Below are 16,450 nucleotides of genomic sequence, written 5' to 3'. Positions count from 1 at the left end.
TTACCGAATAAATCAGAGAAAATAATTTAGCTAGAAAACAAATAATAGAAGTTTAACAATGTTTTTTTAAACTTTTCACCATCCGTTTTTTTAAAAAAAATATATAAAAAAACATCCAAATAAAGAAATAAAATGTAGCTTGCGGTGGTGCACGCACTCACCAAAAATTAGAAAGTTTTTGATTCTATTATCGTTCCTCGTATCTCTTTTCATATCACTTCATTATTTCATTGCTTTCTTCGATAATCCAAAAATAAACTAATGAAATATTAAAAATATTGAAAATGAGGCTTCGAAATCTGAGGGAGGGCGAGGCTGTGCCCTACAAATTGCGCCCCAATGACTCCCATTGAAAGAGAGAAGAAAGAAGAAGAGAACCGATTCCCTCTGCCAATGACTTGCTGGTCAAGCAACTCTTGAACCCACCCATCTCTCTCTCGCTCTCTCCCCTCTGCGTGATTTCAACTCTCTCTCTCTCTTTCTCTCTAGATTCTCTGTGGCGCCTTGCCAGTTGCTTCTCTCTCCTCTCTCTCTCCCCCCCCTCTCTCTCTCTATCTCAGGAATGGTGATCGACGTGACCATGAACGGCTTCGGGGCAGCAGCGGCGGTGGCGGCGTCGGAGAAGAGGCCGAAGACGAAGATCGTCTGCACGCTCGGCCCCGCCTCGAGATCCTTGGAGATGATCGAGAGGCTCCTCAGGGCCGGCATGAACGTCGCCCGCTTCAACTTCTCCCACGGATCTCACGCCTACCACCAGGAGACCCTCGACAACCTCCGCCGTGCCATGGAGAACACCGGTATCCTCTGCGCCGTCATGCTCGACACCAAGGTACGCCCCTTACCTTCCCTCCGATTTCTACGGGATTCTCTCACAATCCCCCGTGATCCTCCCATTATTTGTTGACGATCGGGTTTTTTCCTCCCTCTCTCTCACCGAGTCCCGTTTTCTCGGAGAGTCATCGCCCCCGGCCGGCTTCATTCTCTGTTCATTATTAATATATTTTATTATACATTATTCTATTCTGTGCGCATCCATTGTTTATCGTCTTTATATGATTTTTGACTTTATTGATGGAAAGCTGAGCTGCCGATGCTGTCCTCTGCGTATTATGGCTTCTTTCTTGGGCAAATATAAACTCGATAATTGGAAACTGACTTAGCGGAGCTCAACTCGGCTGGACATCTGTAGCTGTTGGTGGAAAGATGTTTTGGCGTGACTTGCACTACACAAACTTTCAACTATAAAAAGTTAAAAACCACAACTTTAATCTTCATGTGACGTGATTTGTTCATTTTCTAAAGTAAACGTCAATCACAAAGAGGGTTTTTTTTTTTTTGAGCCACTTTGATGTATGGAAGTGCTGGAAATCCATCTTGTGCGTTATTTTGGGCCCCGTGGAAACAAGCGTTGAAATGGAACTGATCGGAAGTTTTAGCATATGTCCAAAACTACGTGCATCAGGTGAAAGTGAATTTTGTGGGACCGTTCTCTTTGTTGTCTTCTGCGTTGGGGGCTCGAATGATCTTTCTCCTTGTTCTTTGATAGACAAGTAAAATGCGGAATAGGACGGGCTTGATAGAAATATTTTGTGACAATTCTTGTTTATCTGATGGGTGACAAGAAGTTCTTCTATTCGAGAGGAAGCATCGGGAACGTTTATTCATTGAGCATGAGCCTCGATCGTCATTGGTTTTTGATTGTGAATTAACTGCTTTTGTTACCAAGAAGCATTACTTTTGTTTTTAGAGCTATATACTGAGATGTTCAAGTCCATTTTCCGCTTTGAAACTCTGATGCTAGTGCTATTTCTGGTCCATGTAGAGGTTGCTTGTGCCAATGTGCATCCCTGATGTCAATAATTAACTCAAGATGGAAAACACTTATCAACTCCTTTAGTTTGTTCATCTCATATGCAGGGCCCAGAGATCCGAACTGGATTTCTAAAGGATGGGAAACCCATTCAGCTGAATCAGGGTCAAGAAATCAAAATATCAACCGATTACAGCATAAAGGGTGATGATAAGATGATATGCATGAGCTACAAGAAGTTGGCCGAAGATGTAAAGCCAGGAATGGTCATACTTTGTGCTGATGGGACCATTTCATTCCAAGTTTTATCTTGTGACACGGAGGCAGGTCTGGTTCACTGCCGCTGCGAGAACTCTGCAATTCTCGGTGAGAGGAAGAATGTCAATCTTCCGGGTGTTATAGTTGACCTCCCAACTCTGACTGAAAAAGATAAGGAAGATATCTTGCAGTGGGGAATTCCTAATAAAATTGACATGATCGCTCTTTCCTTCGTTAGAAAGGGCTCAGACCTCGTGGAGGTTCGTAAGCTACTGGGGAAGCATGCCAAAAACATTCTCCTTATGTCTAAGGTATAATTTACCTTTGAAGTTTGCCACTTAAATTTGAATTTAGAAGCTTCTGATCATTTATTTGGACTTCTTGATTGATGATGGGTGATTGAATCTATCAAAATAAAAAACCCTGACACTGACTAATGAAATCTATGTACAATGTTTGCTGAATAGGTTGAAAATCAGGAGGGCGTGGCAAATTTCGATGATATTCTGGCGAATTCTGATGCATTTATGGTTGCACGTGGCGACCTAGGAATGGAAATCCCAATTGAGAAGATCTTCTTAGCACAGAAAGTGATGATATACAAGTGCAACATCCAAGGAAAGCCGGTCGTGACAGCGACCCAGATGTTGGAATCGATGATCAAATCGCCACGGCCAACTAGAGCCGAAGCAACCGATGTTGCTAATGCAGTTCTTGATGGCACAGACTGTGTGATGCTGAGTGGAGAAACCGCTGCTGGAGCTTATCCCGAGCTTGCTGTTCGAACCATGGCCAAGATTTGTGTGGAAGCAGAGAGCACTCTCGACTATGGAGATGTCTTCAAGCGTATTATGGAGCATTCTCCGGTCCCGATGAGCCCACTAGAAAGCTTAGCTTCATCTGCTGTTAGGACGGCCAATTCTGCCAAAGCAGCGGTCATTCTGGTCCTCACAAGGGGCGGGAGCACTGCGAAACTGGTGGCCAAGTACAGGCCGGAGATGCCAATACTATCCGTGGTTGTTCCTGAGATCACAACTGACTCCTTTGACTGGTCGTGCAGTGATGAAGCTCCAGCCAGGCACAGTCTCATTTTCCGAGGTCTGGTCCCAGTCCTATGCGGGGGGTCCGCGAGAGCTTCCTCTGAGGAGACAACTGAGGAATCGCTCGAGTTTGCCATCCACCACGCCAAGGGAAAGGGGCTCTGCAGGAGTGGAGACTCCGTCGTGGCCCTTCACCGCATAGGGAACTCGACAGTGATCAAGATCTTGACGGTGAAGTAGGGGATCCCGTAAACTTCACTTTCTGGTGGGGTGCTTCATGGTGGATACACGATTTAAGAAGAAACGCTATAGTTTGTTTTTTCTTTTCTCATTTTTGGATCAAGGGTATGCCCTCAGTTCAGACATGTTACATCAACAAACATCACGTTGCAGCCACGTGATTTTTGGGTACATGAACTACCGGTTTTTCGATTTATAATTAGCAAGGGTTCGTGTTCTTTCTTGCTGCAAGCACAGCAAGTGCTGGTTATGTCTCATGTGGGAATCGATTTATAGAGACATTAACGTCCTGATGGAAATGGTAAGTCTCTTAAACCAATTTTCTCCACTGAGTACTTACTCCTCGTCAATAATCGTAATTGGTTAATTAGTACCAAGAAATATACATGATCGAAATGGCCAATGCCAAATTGCTATATACAACTAACTGGCTGGATGAGGTTGGGCATCTTCTAATTAGGAAGTTCAGGTGAAAGTGTCAGATGCCCGCATGGGGCATATTCCATATACGATTGAGTAGTTGGTTACTTGGTTTAGTCCACATCATCAACAAACTACCAATTCCCCAAAGCAAAGCCACCAAATCACTAAAATCCATGATGTATCATTGCATATAAATATTACAAGGTTGCCGACAACTAATACTAATAATTAGCCCATGCTGAGATAGGGAATCAAACACTGTTTCATGATGTTGTATTCCGAGACATGAAAGAACCAATGGCTCCTGACATCCTAAGCATAATTTGGAATTCATGATTCTCAACCTGTAAATGCTGCAGCAACCAGCAAGTATTCATTCTAGCTCGAATTTGATAGAATGTACAATCACCGACAGAATGGGATCGAATTTGCAATTCGCTTTGTTCACTGGAGACTCTGAAACTCACTAAACATAGGTAGTTCTATGTACATGGGAAGCGCAGCCCATCACATTTGACCAAACACGAGGGGAAAATCGCACGGCGTGCGGAAAGCTAGTTCAAAGGAAAAGAAAAGAAAACCGTCACTCAGTTGTCATCTGTCGGGGAAGAACTGCCACGGGCGTTGGCCGATGAGGAGGATGTGGTTGAGTTCCCTCCCCCGGATGAAGAGGATGAGAACAGCCCCGTGAAAGGCCACGGGATCGTGAACCTCCTCCCACCGCCTCCGTTCCTGCTGTCTGCCGTTGCATTGCTGGTTTCAAGACCAACGCCACTCTCCCTCTCGCTCTCCCTATTGCCATTCCTATTCCCATCAGATGACTCGAGCTTGGTCTCGTCTGCAGGCAGCTGGAACCTGCAGACAGGGCAGGAGCTATGGAGTTCGAGCCAAGGGAGGATACACTTGCCATGAAATTTGTGCTTGCAAGGCATTTCCTTTGCCTCGGTCCCCATCTCTAAGTCATCTAAGCATACAGAACACTGAGATGTCTCCTTCACGGCCACAGTGGGCAATGCCTCGATTGCCTCCTTCCGGGCCGGTGGAGTCCCATACCGATTAGGGTCATTCTCTGCTAAGTGCTGCAACAGCAAGTCCAAGCCAGGCCCGATAAAATAATCACCAAGCGAGCCCACGAGATTTGAGTTGTCAGTCGAGTCATAGGACGAACCACTGCCCTGAAGGATGATGGTCTGATTAAATGGATTGATGAGCAGCAACCGATCTCTATCCCGATCCCCTTCCCTATCCCGGTCTCGATCTGCATCGGGATTTTCCAACTCTGATGCCATTCCGGCTCGTATGCCCTGCAGCAGCTGCAAGATCGTGGCTGAACTCCTCCTCCTCCGTCGAATCATGGATGCGATTTCGCGGTCAAATTCTGTATCGTCTCCCCCATAACGGGACCGCATATCGTCGTTCTCATCATCATCCTCATCATCAAACCTCAATCTTCTGATCCTTCTCCTGCGCTGCGGGTTCCCCATCATGCCGAGCAGGATTGGAGCCCACAGTGAGAGGGCCCGATCAGACCCGAACTCGCTATCAGCCTCCTGAGCATCCCTGGCGGTGCTGCTCATCTCCTCGACAAACCCGTCTTGACAATATGGGCATTTGATCTCGGCTTCAATTACAGGATTCACCACTTGGGAGCACATGTGGCACCAATATCGTGTGGGCACGGTTTCGTCCATCCTTGCTTCTCCCCCTGCCTTTCCTCACCGGCTCGGTTTCTGTCGTAAATGAGGCAATAAGACAAACACTAATGAGTCAAGAAAACTAAGAACTGCCTTGTTTTGGATCATTCAAGAAAAAAAAATCAAACTTGAGTTTTCAAAGAGCTAACCATCAAAGCTTAAGACGCATATACAACAAAAAGCACAAAATCAATGCTCAGCAACCATATCACATGGTAAGTTGGGACTGCTGGAGATCAGGAAAATGTTACCGATCAGCTCAAGAGCTTGAACGCATGAAGAACACTTATCATCCCATAAAGAAAAAGAAATGAAAATCCAAGAACAGGTGGATGACATTAATAAGGAGATGAACATCAAACAGGGGTATAAAATACACGAGATTAATCTGACCAACCAGAACCGAAACAAAGAACAAGAGATAAGGTTCACAGGAAAATCCAACCTCAAAATGGCATTAACTTCACCTGCTGACAGCCTTAAATGAATTCCAGCAGTCACAATAAAAATTCCATTTTTTTTTAAAGGAAACAGAAGGATCTGGAACTGAGAAAATTGTGAGCCCACATGTTTTGAAAAAATCTATGCAGCTAAGATGTCGACGCCGTGAAACAATCAGAAAGGAAGGACAAAGTTGACCCGGCACACAACATTCGGACCAAAGTCTTTGATCATTCCAAGCACAGGTGACTGAATATCAATAGAAAATCAAGAGCAAGAGAGAGATCAATACCTCCACGAAATCTGGTCCAACGATCCCTTCTGGGTCTTCTCCCTTTCGAGCTGCAACTGAAAAGCAATGGCGGATGAACGAGAGAGAGAGAGAGAGAGAGAGAGAGAGAGAGACAGTAATGGCTTAAGATTCTTTACAGAGGACGAACACCAACCGCGGCCTCTTTCTCTCTCCTCATTTTCAACCCCCGTCCTTTTCTTTCTTAATATTTCTCGTTCTGATTCCTTTTTTTATGTGAAAATTTTGCATATGAGACCTAAGTTACTATGCTTCTTATAAGTAGTCCCCCAACTTTTTACTTCTATGATATCACCGGCACTCTTAGATAGGTAATTCGGGTTTTGATCCTCCGTCGGTTTTCATTGCTGAGCATTCATCCGAGGGAAATTTCGACATCAAATTGCACGAGACTTTAATCGGAATGAGACTTTAGAATTCTCGTCGAAGAATTAAAAATGAAAATTATCATTTATCAAATGTACGTATCTTTCGTATATAATTAATGCAATAGCGACAGAAGTAAGAGATGGGTTTGTGCTAATTTTTACTCACTTAGATCCAGAATCAGTCACTATGTCGGGGAAATTCAAAAGCATGTAGTTTACTGTGGTGATTTCACGATATATATTATAGGGGACTATTTGTATATGATAACACAAGGAGCGGATGTTATAATTTAGCTTAGTTTTTATAATGGCACAATTGGCTAGGGCCGTTCAAAATGAACCAAAACCGATCCAAACCGAACCATTTTTCTAACCAGTTCATTTTTTGTTCGGTTCGACAGGACATAAATGGTTCGGTTAGTTATCGAACCATCTCCAATCGGCTAATTGTGATTAACCTAACCGAACCATTTAAGTGTTATAAAAAAAATACTCTTATTCTCTTCTCTTCAACACTAGGATTTTTAAAATAAAACCGAAAAATGACTCGGGAACAGAACCAAACCAAAATAACCGATTCAAAATGGTTCGATTTTTTGACTGTTAAATGGTTCGGTCTTTAGCTGTCAAATGGTTCGGTTCGAACATTTTCTAACCAACACGCGCCAATTGGCTTTGCTTTTTAATGTGCAAATTGTTTTTTTTTAGTTGGATTAATGTGCAAATCGCTACATATATATATATATATATATATTATAATAAAAGAATATTTAATCTTCGAATAGGCTGGAAAAAATGGTTTAATTATATTATTATTTAAAAAAAAAGTAAAATCATGGTGCTTTGGAGAAACGCGTATGACGTGGCAAAAAGTGATTCGTGGATCGGCTTAAAAGTCTGAGAACCCTCGCATCATCATTTATTAAAATTAATTAATTCATAGATTCTTAAGCAAACTTGTCTAACTTTTATATGCTTTCTTTCCATAAATAATTAATCAAAACAAAAGAAGCATGCTAAAATAAAAATAAGGGAGATGGAGAGCGGAGGGAGGAATGCTAAATTGGGAGAGCTGTGACGCCGAAATTTGAAATGACAAATAACAAAATGACACGTGGCAACTCGATTATTATCGGAATCATCGTTGTCCTCCAACTAAATCTTTTCTTATTGATGTATAAAAATAAGTTTGCAACCGTTATCTCATTGCCATGTAAGAAAGACGGGAAGGCCCCGTATGTATATCCTCACTCATGACATACCCTCGATCGACTTGTTCATGAGGGGACCGGCGCATATGTGAACACGTAACCAGATTAATTACGATACGGGTTACGTGCGAGAGGTCATGTGCTCGAGAAAGGATAATAAACCAACATCGAAAAAAAGGAAGCATCTGCCCGTGGAAGAAGCTCGGGCCATTTGTACACATGCAGTGTGTTTCTCTGCTTTACTTCACAATCACTCTGTCTGACAACGAGAATGTGCTGTGTGCTGTTTAAGTTTGTTAGGTGTTCCCTTTTCCACCGATTTTCTATTGATGAATTATTGCATTTTCTCTGCTTTCTTGGACCATCACCCATCATCGAATACGAGGAATAAAGGCAACGTATCTATCTCTCTATCGATCCATCTATCCACACTATTTTTTTTTTTTCCTTCCTAATAATTTTCCAAACATTAAATTATAAAGGAATCCTATGTTTGCGTCTTTAATTTCTTTTCACTGCCATATATTAAACTTCTCGATATTTTAACTTCTCTTGACATTCCAAAAGTAATCATAAAAACATCTTTTATTTCTAAGATATCTTGTACTATACCATTGGTATGATTGTGCTTGCGGTCAAGTTTACACCTTCTCGCCCGTGACTATATCTGCATTCGGACTTTACGTGTAATTTATGCGGTCAAAAATTACCCCGAGAAAAAAGGAAAAGGAAGAGAAAGTAAGGAGTAAAAGAAAGTCGTGTGCTCTTTGGAAATTCGCAATGATGAGAAGCGGGAAATTTACTGGGCCACAAGGTGGGCCAGGGCTTTTATGTCAGATGGATTATCAAGCGGGCTTTAATCGATCGGTTCGACGCAGACGTACACATGCCCGCAGGATCCCTTCATGTTTAACAAGAGTAATTTACCAGATACTCTCACGAAGAAACGGTTATAATCCTTTCCATTTTCAGTAAATAAACATTTCACTCTCCTCAGATATTATTCCTAGCTCCATTGCTGTACTTGATCCCGAAGGAGCAGAAGTGCCACTGCACGCATAAAATCGCCGGGCCTCCATGGAACTCATAGCATGTGCATAGCAGTGATTGACTGGAAATACTAATCGGGGAAATGACAAAAAAGATGCCACTTCTACTATTTTCAGCAATGTCACTCAACCCATGATTATGAACACTACACCTGAAAGTATGCAACTGATCATATGCTCAGTAAGGTCCCACAAACCCGAACTATTTCTAGGATTCAACGGATGAAGAACGGCCAAATCAAGTTTTGCACTGTAACCTCCCCAAAGAAAACTACATTCACTTGGCAACGCTCAGCATCTTTCATCATAGAAGAGACGACCAAAAAATACTAATCTGTACAAAGCCATTTCAGCGAGTAACTTGGGCCACAACAAATCAAATGAATCGTATCTCCAAAGAAAACAAGGAACAGATACCGCAAAGGACAAGCTTTCCTGATCTAAACAGTGCGAGGCGTGCTTATTGCGCTCTCGGTACGGGAGGGGCTCTTCTGACTCTCGACCTGCAAAAGCGAACATCAGTTAGAAACAACAAGTGCCTTGGGTTCTAAGCAATCTGTACAAACAATGAAAAAGATGCGGATGGAACCAGAATATGCATAAAACACAGTTATCAAGTCGATTGACACAACTGAAATGATAATACAATCGCAATGACTGTGACATTATTAGTACTGATTCCCACTCTGTTTCTTCCATTTCATCCTAGCAGTTCCCCTTTTTGTAAGAGTAAGTGTTAATATCACCAACTTCTACTGTCTTCTATGTTTCTTTCTTCCTCCAAGAAGGTTAAAGAGACAAACCCAATACTTAATAAAGTAGTAAAAAACAGATACTGAAATCCTCTGATATGATGCAATAGTAACTCAACACCTACATGCACATAGGACGGTCCAAAAGGGTTTTGTTCAAAGTCTCACATACATTGGGTGTTAGCCTCAATGGTTTGTATGTTTTCATAAGTCCCTTTAGCTTCAAAGAAGAGGTATGCATATATCTACGTACATCAGAAGCTTGAAAGGATTTCCCATGTGGTAGCTTCATCCGAGGAGCTTCAGCAGCAGATACAGGACCGTCATTACCAGTACCACTCGTGCGACTCTATGAATAAACAATGCAAACAGACATGAGGAGCAGCTGTAATGAGTTTTTCAAATTAAGTAAGAACTAGGAGTTGACACATCGAAAAGAAAAAGTTTCAATATTATCAAGGTCGCGCACTAATTAAGCCTTCAACCACAATTCATATGAAATGACTGTGCCATGTTGTAATACCACCACAAGGAAGGGAATTAAAAAAATTAATGCGGAACTGACCACCATGCTTCACCATTTGTCAACTAGAAATCATAAAAATCTATACTTCAAAAGAAAGAAGAAGAAAGTATCTAATTTCTGCACGTGCATATTTTCCTCTTAAGTTGAACATGCTGAGAAGCTTTATCAAGAAAGTAATATCTAGGTTAGAGGTGAAAATGAGACTTTCCTTGAGCACAAACACTGTAGTAAGACAGAAGGTTGCAGATCAAAAGAGGAGTCTAATTTGACAAACAATGGGTCTTATGGAAGTGCAGAAATCTGGTTTCATTAACACTCTTCCAGTAAGAAATTACAGGAAACAGTCACGCTGTTAACCTCTAGTCCTGCCGAGGGACTCAGATGACATGTTAAACTATGAGCTTGGAACCCAACGATGTACCTATTGGTCTCATCCTGCAACAGTTATCAAGCACACAAAACATTCTAATTTATCGCACTACGAAAGCTGGGTGATCATGTATCACAATCCTCTTTCTCAAGTGGGATCAAGACTACAGCTGCATGTCAACAAGTGCAGATGACTCTTGAAATGATTTGTAAAAGGAGAGGGAATAAAAAAGATAGAAAGGGTACTCTTACGGTGGAGCATACACTCATCTTATATAAAAGATCTCCAGGCAAATATAATTTATAATTGTAAAATGGCAATACCTTTTATATACATACATATATATCATCTCATATTCAAAATGTAGAAGAATTGCACTAGCAAGTTAGTTTATACCACAGGACGAGAACAGATATCTACTCTAACCAACACTAGCTCATAGAACAGATATCCACTCTAACCAAAACTAGCTCATTAGCAGCGGTCCCAGATTCTGTTCCGACAAGCCATTAGTATAAGCCTTCAGCTACAGCCAAACATCTAGGGATGTTTCCAAGTAGTCAATGTACTGTTTAAAGATGGAGGAGATAATAAAGTAGTGAAAGTCCCATTGGAAGTAGTCAGTATTGATTGAAACATAAAATGTACAATCTTAAATGTTCCAGACAACAATGTCAACTGAACAAAGTTCCAAATATTCACACCACCACGAAGTAAGTAAATAAAAGAATTTCATTCAAGAATTAGTAGTGTACCCTATTTGAAAATCCGTTGTCAAGACTGTCTTCAAAAAGTGATGAATAATAGGCAGGATCATAAATGGAGCCCCCTAAAACATCATCTGGATCCGAGGTTTGTCTAACTGCAGGAGTTGCTGGACTCAAAAAGCTATTTCTCAAGTCAAAATCTGCTTCTCGAGGAAGTACAGTGTCTACATGGGAAACTCCTAGCCTGTACATCTGAATCCATAAGAATGACGACGACAGCCGCACAGAAAACCCAATGATTTGCATTGCCAGAGTAAGTTTCACAGAGAAGATAAAGAATAATCCATAATCTGCTGAAGAAATATGCCTGCATCAGAAAAGGAAAAGCTTTGTAATTGAGTGTCAGCTAGAAAGGAAGTGCGGCATAACTACCAGCATTAACAGGCACAGTATCCCATTCACAAGATATTGTTAACATTTCCTGGAAAGAGAATGAATCTTCTATTTATAGTATCACCATCACAAAACCAAAGTTTCGAAGTCTTCTAACTATGCTATATTCCCATTGCACAATGCTTATCAAGTCCTACAAAATTGCAGAACCCTACGGCATACTTGCAAGCCTAGGAAAATCCCTACTGAAACTGCCATTCTATATTGGCATCTTGAAACTATCTTTCAACTCAACAATCTGTATACTACCATTCTGTGGCCCTGCAGGCTATAACACCGTGCTGATTCCCACGATACTATATGAATTGGTAGCTTCTACTCTTCCACAGATGAGTATCTTACACACAACCAATTGAACTTACTATAATAGCACGGTCCTAAGAGTAAATTGTCTCGTAAATTCAGCTATGGAACAAGCAGCAGCAAAATATTGAAACAGGATACCAATAACGCACCAAATTTCATAGCTGAAAAAAATGAACCACGCGATGTCGAGCAGGATGGCGCAGAGCAGAAGAACCGCATAGGTTCGCCCCAGGCTCTGGCTGCTACTCTCAATAGCTACCAGAGCGAACAGCGCAATCGCCAAATTGATGAGCAGAACCCCATTGTACAATGCCCCGAGCGATCCAACCAACGCGCACGCAATCTACACGCAGCCGAGGAACACAAATTACAAAAAGAGGGATTATACAGATTGCGGGAGCCACTAAAACCATAGACAATGAATTCCAATCGGGAATTCGAGCTCACCTGGATGTAGATGAGGACAACGGCGAAGGACTGGAGCCTGTCGTAGTCGCGGAGGCAAGGCTGTATTCGATCTACCAGCGAGCAGCAACAACGCATCATATGCCGCTTATTTCACCTATTTCACCTGAACTCTCGTTCATAAGCTTCTAATTCACCCATATATTTCTATGGATTCCTCCGCAGGATGTGACTTCAGATCGTGCTCAGAGAAGTGATCTGAAGGTTATGATGCGCTCGGGAGGAGGAAGGGACGAAGAGGAGAGAGAGCTCATTGATTGCATTCGAAGAGCAGAGGCGTGGGAAATTGATTGATAGTTGGAAGGAGGATGAGGATGAGGAGGAGGAGGAGGAGGAGGAGGAGGAGAAGAAACCTCAGACAGCTCCAAACTGAAGAGCAAAAATGGCGGAAATAGCTTTGCACAGGTTAGCTTTTTTTTTTTTTTTTGGGAACTGAAAATGGGAGGCGTATTTTCTTTGTATGCAATCGGTGCGCGTTCACCCATGAGTGACTTGTGGGCCTCTGGGCCCAATCCAGAATGGGAGGCTGGACCAGCCCATAATACGCAGGCTCGGCCCTTTCTATAACTTTATTTTATTTATTTAAATTAGAAAAATGTAAATTTTTCCTGTCGCGGCCTCAGTTTCAAGCGAAGAAGAAAATGGCAGAAACGTCGTCTTCCGTGGCCGATACTCCCGCTTCACCGGCGCCGGAGGAAAAATCCGACGGCAGTGCTCTTAGCAGTACTACCAAATCAATAGCGGAGATAGCGGAGGATGTTCAACGCACGGTCATGGAGTCGAGGGACTCCGCCATTCGATCTGCTCGCAGTCTCCAGCAGAACTCCTCCACTCAACTCCGCTCTCTTCAGGTCTACCTTCCTCCCCTCCTTTTCATCCAGTTGCATCTCCCAATGAGATTCTTAATGATCGATGACTTCCTTTTTTGTGTTGATTTATCTGCACCGTGAGGGTCGTTCCATTTGAGCTCGTACTGCCAATTTCTTGATTACTGATTAGCTTAGCTATTGGCAATGACGGACAACAAATGTGCTTTGCGGAAGATGTTAGTACTTTCTCTAGCTCATGGAATATGCTTCAAGTCGAAATTTTTTTCCGCATTTGCAGGATTTCGCAGGACATGTGAAGTCACAGTACCATACCTATGAGGATGCTTTTATCAGTAAAGTAAAAGGTAAAACTATGCGATCATTGGTTCGGACGCACACTGATTCGTAAATTTTAAGCCGCATAGGATGCATTATGTTAATTTGATGCGATAGATAGCTCTCTAGATCGTGGCTCGGTGCATTAGTTTGTTTTATGGAGATGAGCGAGTCTTTTCATTCTTGTATCGAGCTATATTTCATCTGCAGACGAGCTCAAGAATACGAGGGAACACCCGGGTGCAGCTATCGGGTTGTCTCTCGCTGCTGGCCTCCTCCTCCTGCGGGGTATGGGTGATTGCTTTTGTTTGTTATTCTCTTGGCATTTCCATTTCTTGCGATTTTCTTTTAAGATGTGAATGAATACTTGTAATATTCTTTTGAATGCTATATGCTCTGATTCTTCAGGTCCAAGAAAGTTTTTGTTTCGTCAAACGATTGGCCGATTACAGAGTGAGGAGGTAGCTTCCTTGATTTCTTTCATGGAAGTTTTTCTTTATTGAGACAGTTAGCATGTATTCTTGATTCAATACTCATCAGAGCTTGCTCATCTTTTCGAGCAAATGCATCCTGGGTTTCATGTGCTGGATAGAGTTTACTAAGTCGATATTCGCTTACAAGCTCACAATGAATCTCCCATCTTATGCTGCTTAACTGTCACAGGCGCAGTTTAATAGAGCTGAGAAAACTGTGAAAGATTTGGACATCTCTGTTGATTTGATGAAGAATGAGAGCAAGAAACTGCTTGAGAGGACCGCCCTTGCCGAGAAGGACATGAAACAAGGCCTCACCGATCTCACGTAAAGTTACATTTCTTTGAAAGATGTTCAATTGAAGCTCCTTGAAACGTCCTGTCTAATTGTTGTCCGAATAACTGTAGGACTGCAGGAAGTCAAATCCAGCGTCTTGCTAAATCAGCTTACAAGGTTGAAACCCAAGCTGCAGGTACTATGCATACTCCGTGTCAGTTTGCATCTTGTTTTTAAACCTCAAGGTTTTAGCCAGAGAATTGGAACCTCGCCATTACATTGGGAATTTTAATGCCCCATTGGTTTCTCCATAGTTCTCCGGCTAAACTTAGTTTGTCAAATCCCAGACTGCTTAAGTAGGCTTGTCATGGTTTGGGTGTGAACTTAGTATCTTTATTTTGGACAGAGTTGATGGATGACTTGCGTGAGATTCCTGGTAGAGATGCACTGAAACTACGTGCCGAGGCAAGTTGAGCTATATGCACGTTCTTTTCTGCTGTTCCAATTTCCACTTATATATCTTGCATCCTTTTTTCCTTACTACTTCCCCTTTATCAGGTTGCTTCCATGTTGTCACATCTGAAGCGACAGAGACTTGCCCTTGAGAAACGGATACTGAAGATCTCTGAGCTAGGAGTTGCTGTTTGATTGGTATAACACCTTGGGATTATATTATCTCAGGGTGGCCGAGACATTCCTCCTCAACGCCAGTTTTCTCCTTTGTAAACGTCTTACCATGCTTGGACTATTGAGTTGGAGCTTCACCTTTTCTTGAGGTTAAGACTTTTTGGTCTAACATGTGATTTTGAGGCTTCCTTTGTCTGGTGGACGCTTTTCGAATGGATTGGGCTCTTCTTCTTTTTTCCCCCTTCTCTTCAACAAAACCATGTGTAAGTCTAGTAAAAGCTAATATTGACAAAGTTTAGTTCAATGACCCTGTTTATGCCTCACACTGGTGGCTAAAAAGATGTCATCGCTAAGAGGAACCAAGTAAACTGGAGATCAAGGTAACCTCTTCGGCGAGTATCCTTCTGGAAGATGAAACTGATTCGATTAATCATCCCCTGGCCCAACAAGTCTCCCTGCCCCCGAGCAGTTTCGGGTTCAGAAGGATTAAGAGCACTGAACTGCTTTCTCATGGATTCCTCTTTATTAGTTGCAGCAGAATTTGAAGAGAGGATCAATTTCTTGGCAGATGGGTATCATTAACTTTAGTCCCCAGAAGGGAGCTGAAGGAGTCATCGTAGGGAAGACCGATCGTGTCAAATGACTCCCTTTTAACACTCTTTGGTCTAAATGGAGGCGAATCAATACTCTGCACCTCCATTTGTCTTGAGATACACTCGGTTGCTCAGCAGCTGCTAATTGACAGTTTATTGTGGCGTGTAAAGCATGGAAGGATTGAACAGATGTGCAATGTCGTATCAATTTCTTGATTAGCTTTGGTTGGCTATTCATATTATAGTTTTCACGTGCCGCTTGCTTGACTGTTGCAGGCACGGTCTGTTAGAGCCTAGAGAAATGCGGTGAAATAGTTGGACATCACCATTGATTTGATGAAGAACGATAGGTAGAGCAAGAATCTGCTCCAGAGGACTGCCATAGTCGAGAATGGTATGAAACATGGCCTTGCCGACCATTTTTTTAGACCATGTTCGAACTGAACTTCTTGGAAACATCATGTCTAATTTGTTATCGAACATTTGTTGATATTGAACTATCGGTTTCTCTATAATCTGTCTGGATAGGATTACCTTTATCAGATCCCTGACTGCTACAAGATCAAGAAGAAAAATATCCGGAAAGCATTGATTAAAGTCGCCAAACATTTTGGTGGGAACTCAGTAACTTCATTTTGGAGGGAGTTGATGAACAGCCCGCGTGAGATTCCGGGAAGAGATGCGTGCTAAAATCACGAGCTGAGGCAACTTCGGCTAAGCCACGAGATCCTTCTTATCTGCTGTCCGGATTTTCATTTGTACATATATATCTCCCGTTTGTTGTTCCTTATGTTTGGACTATATTGAGTTAGAGCTTCAGCTTTCTTTCTCAATGAATTGGGCTCATCATCTTTCTCCGGTGAAACTGTGTACTGAACACTGACATCGTAGGAGATGATATCGACAAAATTTA

At 42.3% G+C, this 16,450-nt stretch overlaps 4 protein-coding genes across 8 annotated transcripts; 2 read left to right on the top strand and 2 right to left on the bottom strand.

Moving 5' to 3' along the window:
* The first annotated feature begins 306 nt into the window (after positions 1-306).
* Positions 307-3,637, top strand: LOC116210621 (pyruvate kinase, cytosolic isozyme). The gene is made up of 3 exons (XM_031544565.1): positions 307-829; positions 1,918-2,379; positions 2,536-3,637. The coding sequence occupies exons 1-3, from the start codon at positions 563-565 to the stop codon at positions 3,346-3,348; spliced, it is 1,542 nt and encodes a 513-aa protein (XP_031400425.1). The 5' UTR covers positions 307-562; the 3' UTR covers positions 3,349-3,637.
* Positions 3,638-4,022: 385 nt separating this feature from the next.
* On the bottom strand, positions 4,023-6,383 carry LOC116210622 (E3 ubiquitin-protein ligase SIRP1-like). 3 transcript variants are annotated; one of them, XM_031544566.1, is made up of 2 exons: positions 6,199-6,383; positions 4,023-5,501 (listed from the first exon to the last, which is right to left on the bottom strand). In XM_031544566.1, exon 2 carries the CDS (start codon positions 5,460-5,462, stop codon positions 4,359-4,361), a length of 1,104 nt encoding a protein of 367 aa, XP_031400426.1. In that variant the 5' UTR covers positions 5,463-5,501; positions 6,199-6,383; the 3' UTR covers positions 4,023-4,358. The 3 variants fall into 3 exon arrangements, with proteins under 3 accessions (XP_031400426.1, XP_031400428.1, XP_031400427.1); XM_031544568.1 differs by lacking the exon at positions 6,199-6,383 and adding an exon at positions 5,911-6,141; XM_031544567.1 differs by lacking the exon at positions 6,199-6,383 and adding an exon at positions 5,615-5,876.
* A 2,545-nt stretch (positions 6,384-8,928) lies between these two features.
* On the bottom strand, positions 8,929-12,858 carry LOC116212060. Of its 2 annotated transcripts, none has more exons than XM_031546645.1 (5): positions 12,406-12,858; positions 12,108-12,301; positions 11,248-11,566; positions 9,769-9,945; positions 8,929-9,347 (listed from the first exon to the last, which is right to left on the bottom strand). In XM_031546645.1, exons 1-5 carry the CDS (start codon positions 12,502-12,504, stop codon positions 9,285-9,287), a joined length of 852 nt encoding a protein of 283 aa, XP_031402505.1. In that variant the 5' UTR covers positions 12,505-12,858; the 3' UTR covers positions 8,929-9,284. The 2 variants fall into 2 exon arrangements, with proteins under 2 accessions (XP_031402505.1, XP_031402506.1); XM_031546646.1 differs by having other exon boundaries at positions 9,850-9,945; positions 12,406-12,857.
* Positions 12,859-13,030: 172 nt separating this feature from the next.
* Positions 13,031-16,402, top strand: LOC116209896 (RGS1-HXK1-interacting protein 1). 2 transcript variants are annotated; one of them, XR_004157350.1, is made up of 10 exons: positions 13,031-13,274; positions 13,531-13,597; positions 13,779-13,856; positions 13,977-14,029; positions 14,232-14,368; positions 14,449-14,513; positions 14,724-14,782; positions 14,876-15,039; positions 15,814-15,931; positions 16,066-16,402. XR_004157350.1 is itself a non-coding variant. In XM_031543646.1 (8 exons), exons 1-8 carry the CDS (start codon positions 13,065-13,067, stop codon positions 14,963-14,965), a joined length of 759 nt encoding a protein of 252 aa, XP_031399506.1. In that variant the 5' UTR covers positions 13,031-13,064; the 3' UTR covers positions 14,966-15,184. The 2 variants fall into 2 exon arrangements, 1 of the variants encoding a protein (XP_031399506.1); XM_031543646.1 differs by lacking the exons at positions 15,814-15,931; positions 16,066-16,402 and having other exon boundaries at positions 14,876-15,184.
* Positions 16,403-16,450: the final 48 nt, after the last annotated feature.

The sequence above is a fragment of the Punica granatum genome, chromosome 6 (assembly GCF_007655135.1).
Source record: "Punica granatum isolate Tunisia-2019 chromosome 6, ASM765513v2, whole genome shotgun sequence".
NCBI lineage: Eukaryota > Viridiplantae > Streptophyta > Magnoliopsida > Myrtales > Lythraceae > Punica > Punica granatum.
This window is presented reverse-complemented; position numbering and strand designations above follow the sequence as displayed.